Source organism: Ascidiella aspersa, chromosome 8, assembly GCF_963924565.1.
Source record: "Ascidiella aspersa chromosome 8, kaAscAspe10.2, whole genome shotgun sequence".
In the NCBI taxonomy this organism is placed as follows: Eukaryota; Metazoa; Chordata; class Ascidiacea; order Phlebobranchia; family Ascidiidae; genus Ascidiella; species Ascidiella aspersa.
In genome coordinates this window covers 11,206,133-11,220,057 of record NC_139454.1, presented here as the reverse complement: position 1 = coordinate 11,220,057, position 13,925 = coordinate 11,206,133, and the positions used below count along the sequence as shown (strand labels likewise).

The 13,925-nt window shown below is 36.7% G+C and overlaps 1 protein-coding gene across 1 annotated transcript in view; it reads left to right on the top strand.

Moving 5' to 3' along the window:
- The first annotated feature begins 1,282 nt into the window (after positions 1-1,282).
- LOC146136092 (uncharacterized) overlaps positions 1,283-13,925 on the top strand; it is a 34,654-nt gene continuing 22,011 nt past the window's right edge. Inside the window, exons 1-7 of the mRNA XM_083395847.1 lie at positions 1,283-1,428; positions 5,608-5,864; positions 9,775-9,937; positions 10,157-10,612; positions 10,855-10,939; positions 12,411-12,699; positions 13,023-13,095. Of these exons, the coding sequence (XP_083251973.1) occupies positions 1,399-1,428; positions 5,608-5,864; positions 9,775-9,937; positions 10,157-10,612; positions 10,855-10,939; positions 12,411-12,699; positions 13,023-13,095 (1,353 nt within the window). The 5' untranslated portion in view covers positions 1,283-1,398. The remainder of the gene's footprint in view (positions 1,429-5,607; positions 5,865-9,774; positions 9,938-10,156; positions 10,613-10,854; positions 10,940-12,410; positions 12,700-13,022; positions 13,096-13,925) is intronic.

The window sequence follows — 13,925 nt, the reverse complement described above, 5'->3', positions numbered from 1 at the left end:
CTATTTTTTGGTACACAAAAATATACTACGACCAAGTAAAACCATTCTTCATCTGGATGGTCATTTGAACTTTTAAAGACCGTGTCTATAACATGCTATTTTATATATATAACTTTTGTTGAGTTAGCACAGTAATTCCCGAACTGTGGCCTATTGCCCATTGGTGGGCCACGGGTCCATTTTCAGTGGGCTAAGAGCTATTTGAATATTGCAAAATGTTTTTTTTTCTACCAAATTGTTAGCATATCTAAATATTTCCTACACCAGTGGTGACTGGTGAGCAACCTACGGCCCGCAGGCCGGATCCAGGCCGCCACATTCTTTACAAACTATAGCTAAGAAGCCCCTTGAAGCTCCCGAAATTTTCACTAACTTCCATTATCGCGTTTTCTAAAAATATTTTTTATTAGACCTTTTTTTAATTCCAATCTGAAGATGCACATGGGGTAATTAGGATTATTCAGTTTTTAATGGTCTATGTGGGCGGGAATTGTAGACAGACAATTTTGCTGATCAGCATCAACAATTTTGCTGATCAGTATTAATACAAATTTTCTCTTGATATATATATCTTATGTATAATGGATGAAAGGGCGTACAAAAAAGGTTTACAGCACATGGTGGGCCATGAAGATCTTTATAAAATAAATTTGGGCCGTGAAATAAGAAAAGTTTGGAAACCACTGAGTTGCACTTTTGCAAGCAAACTATTGTGTTAGTTTTACCACGACATAGCTTTGGTTTGTCAGGGCCCAAATTTATTTTATAAAGATCTTCATGGCCCATTTGTAAGGCCGTTTTAAACAAAATCAGACTGCAGTGGTTAAATTCGTTTTGGCGCTGGTCTGAAATCATACCACGACGAACATTATTTGGGTTAGAGTGCGGGATAGTGTTTGGGTTAGTTAAGCAATATTATTAAGCAATAATATCCCCCCCCCTCATCCAAACACTAACGCGTTGTTTATTAAATATATAACGCTGTGGTAGGATTGTAGGCAAGTGCCTTGTTTTTTTAAAGATATGAGTAGCCCTTTAAACCAAAAACACATTTGAAAAATAACTGCTGTTTGGAAAGATTAGGAAATACTTCTAACGCATTTTGCTTGCAATAAAAATGTTAAATTATATTTTTATGTTGAAAATATACATAATTTTATCCACTAGCTTGTGTTACAGAAAATTTACTTCATATTTTACTTCAAACAATATTTAATGAATTCCTTTTGTTTTATAGGTTTCAGCATTTCTGATGTCTATAAGCCTTTTACTATGATTTTCCTGTAAGGTATATTCTTCGTGTGAAATATGCTTTGAGAATGTTTCAACTTTTATGTGAACCTGGTGCTCACAACAAGATTACCTGATTGCTAGTTTTAATAATATGCCAGAGTGTAAATGTCCAATAATGTCAACATTTCAACTCAGGTGAGGATGTTTTTTCCTTTTCTATTTGATTTTTTGGAAATATATTGATGGTTAACTTTAAAAAGGTTACAACTTATTGTCACCCAATTTAGATACAAGCAATAAAATTTAATTTTTTAGAATCCAAATGTTAGCATTTTTTTACTTTTTTTAATGTTGAAACTTTTTTAAATTGGTGTTTTGTAGTTCAAGAAATCTTGTTTTTGGTGGTTTGTGATTTATAGCACCAGGTTTTACGCTAAATCTTGCTTGTTCCTAAGACTTTCATTTCTACATCCATTTTCTGTACTGCCTACCTGGCTTGGTTTTAAATAATCAAAAATTGAGGAGATGGTCGTTTTTATTAATATTTACAGATATACTAAAAAATATGTATTGTTCAATATTTATGATCCTAGTTGTATTTTTTAACAATACAGTTTACTTACAAACTAATTAGTTTTACATCCTATCAAAAACTTTGTTATCATGACTATAAACACGAGGAGACACTATGTTTGTTTAATTTCCACAATGAGAATACAACTTAATTGTTCTGTTTTAAAATAATTAATACCTAAATCTGTTGTAAAAAAAATTATGTTTACTTAAGTCAATTAATTTTATCTACATGGTACTGTGTCATTTAGAGCTGTTTTTTATTCAACATTCAAATTTTGCCATTTTTATCTCGTGTCAACTGGACATTTGCATACATATTTCAGTGTAAGTGTAATCTGTGCATAAGATCATTTGATTTGGTTGACTGACAACTACTATGTAAAGTTATTTCCCAGTTCTAAGCCAAACTAAATAAAGGTTTTAACTAAGGAGTATATTTTAGTGGCACCCCTGGTTCTCCATCCTGCAATAAAAATGACTATTTAAATTCTGTTTTGCCTAATTTTGGTAAATCACATTTGATTATTACAGTTTTTTAATTGCAAACTGTTTATAATAAGGCAATTGTAACTATCACAAATATTAGGTTGTTTCATTTCACATATATACTCTTTACTGTTGTCTTGTGTTTTAGATCTATGTTAGAATTATAACTGTGTCTTAACTATTGTTTGTTATCCATAAAAATTATAGTATGGATTATTGTTTTAAACTTTTTTAATGTCAAATTTCTTTAGTATAAAAACTATATGGTAGTATTCCAATCTTTTCTATAGACTGTACTAGGTTCATGTAGGTATCTACTAGGCCCAAGTACAATATAATTAACGATAAAAATATCTCTTTAGCACATGTTGTACTTCATAGTGTATAAGATAAAAGTATTAAATAACTAACAAAGCTCACGCAACGCTGTGTAACATTGTTTTTTCAATGAAACTATGTTTTCATATCAATAAAAAATAATATATAACCATTTTTTGTATTATGTTTGATATAAACACACCAAAATAAATACTTTTATGTCAAGTGTTTTTCTATGTATTACCTATTTTAAAGCTTGATCCATTTGGTTAGGAGCTTTGTGACTTGGTAACGCGGCCCATCTCATTGTTACGGTGTTATGTTACCTGGCTGTCTCCATTGTATAACACCTTTTCTCGATCGGCTGCTTTTATTTTAGTCAGTGTTTATGCAGGTTTTGTTACCATGATCTTTGTACACGCCTTTCATTGCTTGCTTGGCTTACAAAATCTTCTTTTCCAACTTTAATGGAACTTTTGACTGAGCACAGGATACACTGTAAAATGAGAGGTTGTTTTTTGTTCTGCGAACTACAATACATCATTTGTCGACAGTAGACATGCTGGTTAGGTTTTAGAAAATTGTTCATGTTTTGAGTTTAATAGGAATAGATGTTTCATTTTTTATCACTAACCCAAAAGAATTCTGATTTGGTTGCAGTGGAAAATGTTCCATTTTGATTAACAGAATAGATATTCTTTCGAAAGTGCAAACTTTTTTTGTTGAACTGTTTCCAGTCTTGCTTGATCATTTTATGCAGGGAGTTGTATTTGCTTACGCTTAATAAATATTTAAAAAAGCATAACTACAATGTTAAAAACATTTTAAGTTAATGTAGAAAACAGTCTTAGGAGGAAGGTTAGTTTTAACTTCTGAACAAATAATGTGTTTCACTGGGAACAAAATATGGCTTTTATAACCAAGTGTATATTTAAAGTCATGGAAGAGGCTATTCACCCGGACACCATAAGTAGTTCAAATTGATATATAATCCCTAACGGGTGCAAGAGTAAAAGAGCGATCCAGTCACATAGTCACTTCCTGAAGTTATTACGTAATTTTTGAAAAAAAAATTAATTATGATTTTAAGAGTACACAGTTTTATTCTTATGATTTGAATATTAACGTTTTCTTACAAATATTGATTTCCAACTTGTTGGGCATTTACAAGTTATAGCTGTAGTAAAACTGTTTTTACTCTGGTGTATTTACAGATCTATATCATAAATACTTTGTTAAGGTTTGAAAAGTTTTGCATTATGTAGCTTGTCAAAGCTAACTGGTAAAAATATTGGAGTATATGTTGCTGGCAGAGATTGTGTCTAAAATGTTTCAGTAAAATAAATCTTTGGTCATCATTTAGTTTTAACAGATATAAACCAACTTTATGTATTTTGGGTGCACAGCCATTTTTTGTAGTAAAATTGGCACCTTTTGAATATAATTCGCTATTTTGTCCAAATAGTGAAATTGTCGTACGTTTTTTTCCCCAAATCCGTGGTTTGTTTAGCGAAAAAGTCAGGCGACGCAGGCAGAACAACGGTTAACCGCCCTGCAGTCAAATTTCAAGGCCGTTTCGCGCTAACTAGAGCATGACTGAAAGACACACCTCCCTTGGACCGTGACGCCGCATTCAAATATTCGCCCGTCACGATTCAATTGAGCGCTGCGAAGGCATTGTGTTTTTCCGCGGAGGCATGAAAAGGCGCTGGGGCCGAACGCCGCACCCACGCGTTCTATGTCGTGCCTCACAACTGGCGGGGGTTAGGGGCATGGTTGTGCATTTTTTTTTTAGTTTATGTGAAGTGGCAGGTAGTTCGAGTTTAAGAGTGCGTTAGCGCAAGGTAGGGCACAACACGTTATTACCCGATTAAAATTACGTGGCTCTACATGGCCGGAACAGAAAATTAGAGCCGAAATTCGACCAAAACACGTTTTTGTCTTTTCGCCAGATTTGCGCAAATATTTTAGCTCGATAAAGAATATTTTACGGTCTAATAAAAATATTAATATTAGTTGGTTTTCGTATACGGCAACCAAGTGAATATGTTACATTTCGTCGGTAAATGATTGTCTGAAATTGTCTGTTCCACCAATAAAACGGTGGGTCGCACTGAACTTCAATATAAGTTTAGACCAGGGATGTCCAACCTGCGGCCCGCCTGAAATTTTTGTGCGTCCCGCTAGTCATTTTCACTGCCAAGTAGTATTTTAAACGTTCAATATTAACCTAATTAAAATGTACTAGTCAGCTTTTAGGGGCGCATTAATAGTATAATATGGGTAAAATATATACATATATACCTCTAAAGGTCCGTTAGAACTCTAAAGGCCAATACTTAATCTTGAAACTTGATAGGTTCTGCGGCCCATTAAATTATTTCAAGTGTCAATGCGGCCCACTATAATAAAATGTTGGACATCCCTGGTTTAGACTATTTTACGCAACGAAAATGATTTTATCCCTCCACACTGAACATGATCTGTCTTTCAGCTTGATTTAAGTAACTTTTACGATATGGTTTAGCGAAAAATGGCTTTCGAATTTTCTCCTAAAGCGCTTTCCTAGACGAAATAAATGCGTACAATACACTTTCGGTGGGAGCCGGCCGTGGTTGTTTGCACGTTAAACAGATGTCAGGTATGGGAATGTGTGCACCTTGTTTCGCATCGTTAAGCGTCATTGGGTTGCGTAGGTATTTTGCCAGGAAGAGACGCCCACTACCCACTCTTTTAAAACAAACATGTCATCAAAAGTTGTTTTTAAGAAAACGACTTAATTCTTTAGATTTGTGGCCGCGTTATGAGTCTCGCTATTCTTCTTTTAGACAAAAACGGAAGTTTGCATTGTAAACTTTCTCTTATCCATATATTTGCGTAATTTGTTTGCGTTTCTTTAGTTTATAATTGTCTTTGTAGCAAATTATAATGTTATAAAATGTATGCCCTTACACATCGAATATAAAAATTGAATTTGTCTTATTTTTTCCGCAGACAGTCGGAAGTGTATCGATAATGCCTGCTGTGACGTCATTGGTAAAGTCGCCGGGAAGCAGCAGCCTTGATGACGTCACACGTGCCGAGGGAGTCCGTTGCATCGACGCCCAACGATCCGTCCACTCGCAATACGTTCTGCAACTCCTGCAATTGCAACGTCGCGCGGGATTTCTTTGTGACATCACAATCCATGTGCGCGATCGATCCTTCAAGGCACACAAACCGCTCTTGGCGGCGTGCAGTCTTTACTTCAGGTACGTGCAAGTACAACTAGGCTTTTTTATGTACTGTTGGTTATATTTTGGAAATTGAAATATTTAATATACAGCCAAGATTTCGACAACATCCTTTTCAACTTACATGCAAACTGGAAAATTTGTTGGTTGCTAACTTGGCATTTGTGGTCGTAACAAACTTGGCATTGTTTCGTCATGCGCTACACGTGTTTGGTAATCAGTTTTTGTATGAGCCAACCACGTTCTAACAAATTAATTAAAACATTTGTTATTAATACATATGTAAATTATAATAAAAATAAATTCGACAACCTCCCAACGAAAGAATATAGAGCGGTGCATCCGAATTGTGGTGCTGTGACATTGGCGTTGGTTTTCAACAAAATTTTAAATACTTCTAGAGCGCTTAATGTCAGGGAAGTGGCACGATACGCTTCCTTGTTTATTTTCTGTAGTCTGTAATATTTCCAAAAACAATCGGTTTGGCTCCAAATCGCGTTCTAATATTACTGCGTAGGGTAACTGTATACTGAGTCATAAAGTTCAATTGCCTTTTTCTTTTTTCATACATTTTTCTGATTACGTAACCTAACTGTTTGTTTACAGCTTGCGTAATCATTTCCATGGTCGCATGTCGGCCCGGTTTGTCTCAGGTATGTTGAAAGATATTTATCAGTTTCAGACGAGGTATGCAAATCAAAACCAAACAAATTATATGTATCCTTGCAATAGCGTTTCAATTCAACATCTTTCATCAATTGTACAAGGGGACGCTGTGCGCACTGTAACATTTTATCGAAATATTTATAATTAAGCACTTTAAACATGACAAGCAAAATTGCAACCTCTTTTTCATGAACTTATTTATAAATAAAAAAAGTCAGATTTTGTAATACACTGTTATACAAACATTGCTGTTTATATTAAGAAGAAACTATATTGTTGGGCAATTCACAAAATGTTTCCACGGACCTTTTCCGCAATATGACCTTTATGTATATATGTTACGTTATATGTTACACTTCACTTAAGCTAGCAAGAGACCACGTTGTATAAGTTCTCAGAGGTCAAATCAGAGTGTTAAAATGTTTGGCTGGAAACTCTATAATGCTTAGTTTATCTGCTAACTAATATCTTTATTGTTTTCCATTTTGTAAATCTTTTTTACCGAACCGATTCGTAAGGTTAGTTTTACTTTAAGAAGCAATTGCACCCCAAAGTTGCAAACAAACATCGGTTAATACTATAATTACTATTTTTTGTTGTTGTTGTCAAGTACGCTTCGGTTTACCTTGTCAGTTATGTAACATCACTGACGTGGAACGCTTTTGGGAGCCAAACGGCAAACTGGTTCTCTCCGTCATAGCAGAAGAATATGTGCTTACTTTTCAAAACGACCTTTATCGTAGAAAGAATCAATGTGTTTACTGTTTAGGGCAGGGGCGGGCAACGCGCGGGCCGCATGCGGCCCTTTGCCATTTTTTGTGCGGCCCTTGGCCTTCTTCCAGATATTTTTCCCTAAATAAGGGTATTTTGTGCGCACCAATGTTGGAACTTTTGCTCTTTCAGTTTCCTGTTTAAAAGTGCAATGTAACCCATAGGCTACACTAATGCAGTTGTTGAACTCGAATGGGAAGCATCTCTTCCAAAACAATCTTTATTCCTAAAATTTTACTTGCGTCACGTTGGTATGATAAAGAATTGTTTTGCAACAATTATACTTGTCTGCTACGACTTTTGCCGCGCATATTGACTGAGATGTTATGTTTAACAGCTGGTTTTGAATTATTGCTGTTAAATAGTTTGCGTCTATGCACAACTGGCATGGAACCAAACATTGACAAGTTGGTTCAAAATATCCAACATCAGCCTTCTCACTAACTTCTATTTGAACATCCACATATGTGTCTGCTATGATATTTCATATTCGCTTGTACTTGCGTTTTTCTAGTAAAAGCGGAAAATATCAATTAGTGTTTATTTGATGTGCGGCCCTCCTGTAAGCCTTACATTTCCTAACTGGCCCAGGTGTTAAAAAGGTTGCCCGCCCCTGGTTTAGGGGTAAACTTGTACGGGAAAAATTTCGTTATCGAAATATTGCTACAACTCTATGAGTTACGTTTGGACAAAAAAAGGTCTGGTGATTTTTTTCTTGGTGGCTGAAAACAATAATAATCGATACAACGCTCCATATTTGTTGTTTTGATATCAAAAAAGTAAGTTCAAGGTAATGTTTACGGTCGGTCAAAGAAGTTTTAGTTTTTACATTTATGTATTCAATATTCAGGCGATAACCGTGAAATACAGGGCATCTTTCTACTGGCTTTCAGTTTTGTCTCGATTAGTTGGATTTTGACTGTATTTGGTTCCGTTGCAACCTCGACTCCACCGCAGCTTTCGCCTGTGTCTACAAGGTTTATTCAAATAGCAATTTCTAGAAAATTCTTGTCGCAAGGTTATCGAGTTTGTGGGGTCGATTCGCTTGGGGCGTCGGTAAGGTTGTTTGCTCGTTGGAGCTCTTAACCTGCCCGTTAATCATTTGTCGGAATTCTAATGCCTCGCGATTAATATTTAACTTGTCGGAACGCCTTAAAATAAAAATTTGTTTCGTTGTCAGATGTTTGTTGTAGTTCTTTCGATGTTAAGCCTGTTTTTGTGAGTACGCCGAGTAGGCTATTTCGCAACTTTCCAAATTAATTATTAACGTCAGTGGACTGATAATCACCATTTTTGCGCCGTATGGTACTTGGCACTTTGGCTTTCTGCTAAAGCTAGTTGAAGAATAAAAAGCGAGAATGATGCCTAACCACAAACCAACTTATCTCTAGCCTGAAAAAGCAAACTTGCTGGTTGCCAGCTCCTGTTAAAAACGATTGTGCAGCTGAAAAGGAACACACGACTATCATAATCAAGCACTTTTGGTGTGCGATTCCACACACGCAAGAATGCCAAAACAATTGTACTGCCCTATTATTTTTTGCTGTGTGACGACCAAAATTTTAGTTTGGCGTTTAGCACGTGTCTTTCCCACCGATGCACAGTGAAACTTTGCAAATCTAAAAACAACCTGGTTCTTGTTTAAGGTAGTTATTTTTGCTCGCAGACGATGGTAATTACGACATCAAACAAGGAAAATTTTATTCTTACTAGGTTCGGTTCATAAATTAAAAACAAGTTTGCACCATACCTGAAACCAGACTTGGACAACTAGATAATAATTCTATTTTTTTAAATCAACGAATAATTCTAAACTAGTTTGTGAATTGCTTGTGTGCTTTAATTTTAGTTAAAATTTAATTCGGATTCTAACAAAAATTCTACTTTGTCTACTGGCATTTTTAGTCTCTCAGTCGCAAAAATTCAATCTGGATATTTTACAATAATATGACTTGCTTAAAAATATAAAAATTACACGCCAAAAAAAAATTACCATTCACATTCTTATAAGAATGAATTGCGATGAAATTAAAAAAATAAATGTAATTCTTGTTCAAGTTCTAGTTTAAATTTTGGTTTTAAAGAATTTGGTAATACTAATTCTAATCTAATTTTAAAAAGCTAAAATAAATCTATAGTTGTCCAAGTTTGCCTGAAACATATCCTATTGACATAGGGAAACCGTTAGTTTTTACCACACGGCTTTTATATAACGACGAAAAAAAGGTTTTGCGAGGTCGTATCATACTGTTAACTTTAGGCTGCTAGTAATGCATGGATCACTTATATAACTGCTGTAGCCCAAGTCAAGATGGCATGTCCATCTGAAGTGGTGTTTTGGCATTCCTTTCAACCTACAACCAAGTCCTTTTCAAAGTCGTGGCCATATATGTTGGTGGACGTTTCAAGGATATCACACACTCTTTATTCATGTGGTTTCTTCATTTGGCTGTATAAATTAGCTGTTAGATAACCTTTGTTCTTCTTGTAGGTCGCTGTTCGCCGATGCCTCGATGAAGGACTCCACAGCCCTTGACCTAAACATCCTCACACCGGACGGCTTTGAAGTTTTATTAGACTATATCTACTCGGGAAGTTTGTCCATAACGGCCGAGAACAGTACCGAGGTCTTGTCGGCCGCGACTTGCCTACAGGTAGATATAAGGTTTTGTCCTCTTCTTGCCTACAGCTAGATATAAGGTTTTGTCCTCCACTTGCCTACAGCTAGATATAAGGTTTTGTCCTCCACTTGCCTACAGCTAGATATAAGGTTTTGTCCTCTACTTTTTACACGGGGTCGGCAAAGTTCGTTCCACCATGTTGTCATTCATAGTAAACCTTCATTTGCTAAAGACCCTTTTTTGCTTTTCCAGATGACGAACGTTGTCGAGACTTGCCTAAGCTTTATGAGGTCATCGTTCCGCATGAGTAAACCTACGGACCCGCCAGCGACACCCAACGGCCCGGACGCGAACAACTGGCCCATTGGGAATTCTTTACATTCTTCAGGAAACCCGAATTTTATCCTACATTCAATGGGAAATCCCCACATGCCCCCACACTCAGTGGACAATCCGCTTCTCACCCCACCCTCATTGGGTAATTTACACTTGAATCAAAATGTGTCAGGCAACACCCCCGTCACCCCTCATTCTGCGGGGAATTCCCTCCATTCCCCCCTTTCAGTTGGTAATCCTGTTCCACACTCGGTGGGAATTTCTCATTTACCTCTTAACACCACCAGTACACTGGGAGTGAGCCCGCATCATCATCATTACTCTAAATCACAGCCAGAAGTTTCCAAGCTCCCAAAGCCAATTACCCCACAGGTGTGTTGCGGCATTGCGTAAGTTTATGTTTGTGTGATTATTATTGCCCGAAATACTAGCTTACATCTTGCGAAAAAAAATTTTTTTCATAAATTAATTTGGAGTCTTAGTGTTTTTTATTTAATCGATTATTATGAATTTATTAAGTTAATTTTAAATTTGGACCACCAGATTTCGATATTTAAAAATGGTTTTGAATATTCCAATATTCTAAAAATGAAAAAAACATACCTTGTCTATAGGACAACCTACAAATAGTTTCTGCTGGTTCAATTAACGAAGACGAGTTCAAAACCATGATTGGGACCTCAACGCACAACATAATCTGTAAGTTGTTTAATCAAGACTTTAAGATTGTGGAAAAACTTACTTTCCTCCAGGCTTTTATTAGAGTTGTATGTCAGCGCACTTGGCTTACTACTTTGCAGTATGTTACTTGTTTCCAACAAGGCCTACTATATTGGCGAGAATTGTGAGTGTTTTTAGTGTTTTAATACTGTAATAAGTAGAATTGTAGATTGATACAGCAAAAAAAAAACCCAAGTCGAATAATTTGTTAACAAGAAAGTACAATTTATATATCCCAATCGTAGAGACGAAAGTGACCATTATCTTTAGTGGTTCTACAAACCGTCCTATTGTCTTTAACACGGTTCCAGTTAAAACAAAAATAAAAAAATAACTAGGTTTGAGTTAAAAGTGGGTTAAAAGTATCGCCAACATGGTCCAAGATTAATTTTAAAGTAAGTCTGACATTGATGGTATTGCAAATTATGTATGTGTAATAAGCCTCAACCGAGAAATCGTCTTTCTGCACGTCAGAATGAGTTTTTCACATTTTGCAAACGAGCTCTGCAAAGACTAAATTAGCATTAGCAATAAACAGTTTTATATGTTGGGTAAGATCAGTGGTTGTCAACCGCCGGTGCCGGTCCGCGTCAACTTTCCTGCCGGTCCAAATATATTACAATCTTAAATCTCAACTACAAAATGCAAGATGCTGAATGCTTGTCAATCAAATTTAGACTTCGCCAGCTTTGTAATTTGCAACATTGTGACGTAACATAGAGTTAATGGTCTACTTTGGCTTTATCGTACGAAACAATGCAAGTGTTGTGCCCAACTGTTTAAAATTAGGCTACTGATCGTTTAAGTCTGTTGTTTTCAACCAGGGTTCCGCGGAACCGAAGGGTTCCACTAGTACAGTCCATGGGTTCCTCAATTTCTAAATTCTATAGCTAATTGAGGTGTTTTCATTACACTGGGGTTCCTCGAGCCAGTAAAATGTTTCCATAGGGTTCCACTCCAGGAAAAAGGTTGAAAAGCACTGGTTCAAGTCGTAAATTTTTGGACCAGTTGTATGTGAAAAACTTTAATAGAACCACGTATAACACGTATGATATAAAAAAAACAGCAGCAAATTGCTCAATGAATTTAAGTTTCAATTTTTTGCTTTTAAGTTGCATACTTTTGTCATATTTGCATTTGGGGTTGATTTTGATTTTTAAAGGTCCACCGGTCCGCAAAATTTGTTTTGAAATTTTACCGGTCCGTAAGATAAAAAAGGTTGAGAACCACTGGGTTAGATTCTTTATAAGTTGCAGGAATGCAAACAACTAAATATGAAACTCAGATCAGAAAACTACCTCAAATTCTACGAAAATAAGGCCACCAGCTGTTTAAAAATTGGATTTGCCCCCAATTATAGTTATGTTTAACGTTAATTAGTTTAACGGACTCCACGGCTAGACAACGTGGCCGATCCTATCCGTTTATTTTATATAAATTTTGTCGATAGGTTCCCAACCGAACGGAATGGTAGACGATTCCCTTCCCAGCACTTCCCAGTTGCAGGCAGTTCTGCCCTTGCTGGTCACCAAACAAGCCCGACAGCCCACGATCGAAGAGGTCCAACAGCAGCTCGCAAATCTCACCCCCCAGTCCTCCGGGGCTGAAAGTACCCATCGCCAGCCCACTGGCGCCCCAAACCCTCCCTACCATCCACCTGGTGTGCCCCAATCACACGCTGTAAAGTGGGAAATTCAGCGCGATGCGCCACACTCCGCTGTGTCGTCCAGGGAAACAACGTAAGCGCTTTGTCGTTCATTATGCTTTGTCTGCTTGAGTTTTTGCTCCTATTTTGCTTGCCTGCTTGTTTTGATTGCCTGTACCGCAGTCAACAAAGTGTACGTGACTGACCGCACTCGTTTTTGCAACCAACGGCGAATACTATTGAGAAACGCTTTATGTCAATTATATTCCGCCTTGTGTTTACCTTGACATTGACCAATCCCTGCAATCAAAGCAGTTTCGTTTTGTTTATTCGTGAATACCAATTCGAGCGTATATAGAACAGTTGTAAATTGCGTAGGTTCATAAGTTTAAGCTGCTTGTCTTAATAACGTTTCAGAGTTTTGCCGCCGCGTCAACTCCCAGCAGCAAACGACGTGCCGCGATTTTCCGTCCCGTCTCAGCACTGTCAAGTAAGTTTAACATTGCTAACGAGACCCAAAAGAATACCAAAGCCCATACAGAAGTAAGTATCATGAATAAATGAATAAAGAGTTATTCGAAATGTTCAAGATGATACCTACTTCGTATGGGCTTTGGTATTCTTATTACGTCTTGGTACAACCTCCAACCATTATGCTCCAAAACTAACGAGACCGTTAATGACCAGTTTTAGTAGAACATAATGGTGAATGACAGCAGAAGTTGCTGACACAACACGTTTTGTTGATGGGCACGGTCGATAATATCGAATAGTTGACGATGCTAGTCGTTGTTGGTCGTGAGGGTCGTTATTCGGAAAATGTGCTGCAAACATTTTTTATGCCGTTTAGATCTCGTTACTTTTTTTAGCTTTCGTTGGACACTAATGGACAGTATCCCCACCTCGTATGTGAACTATCGGTGCTCGGACAAAACAAAATTGTCCATCAAGTTCACAATGAAAAGATTTAAATAAACAAATGCGATAAATTTAATCGTTAATCTAGTTTATTGTGTAATTTGAATAGGTCTGTGAAACTCCCGATATTATTAATAATCACATTTAAAAAAACGCTCAAATAATGCAAAGCACAATAATATGAATTCAGATGTACTAAGTTAGCGAAACTTCCATTGCTGATAGTTTGCGACTTCCAGGTTGTACGGCGCCTTTGGGCTGAAAATATTTTTTGAAACGCAACGTACTTTCGTAAGACCAAGATTCACGTGAAGCGCGCAAAAATTTTAAATTATGTAGGTAAAATAGACAAAAAATTTGGGAACGGCATCTTGCCTAGTTTGTAAAAGAGGTGGCGGGCGG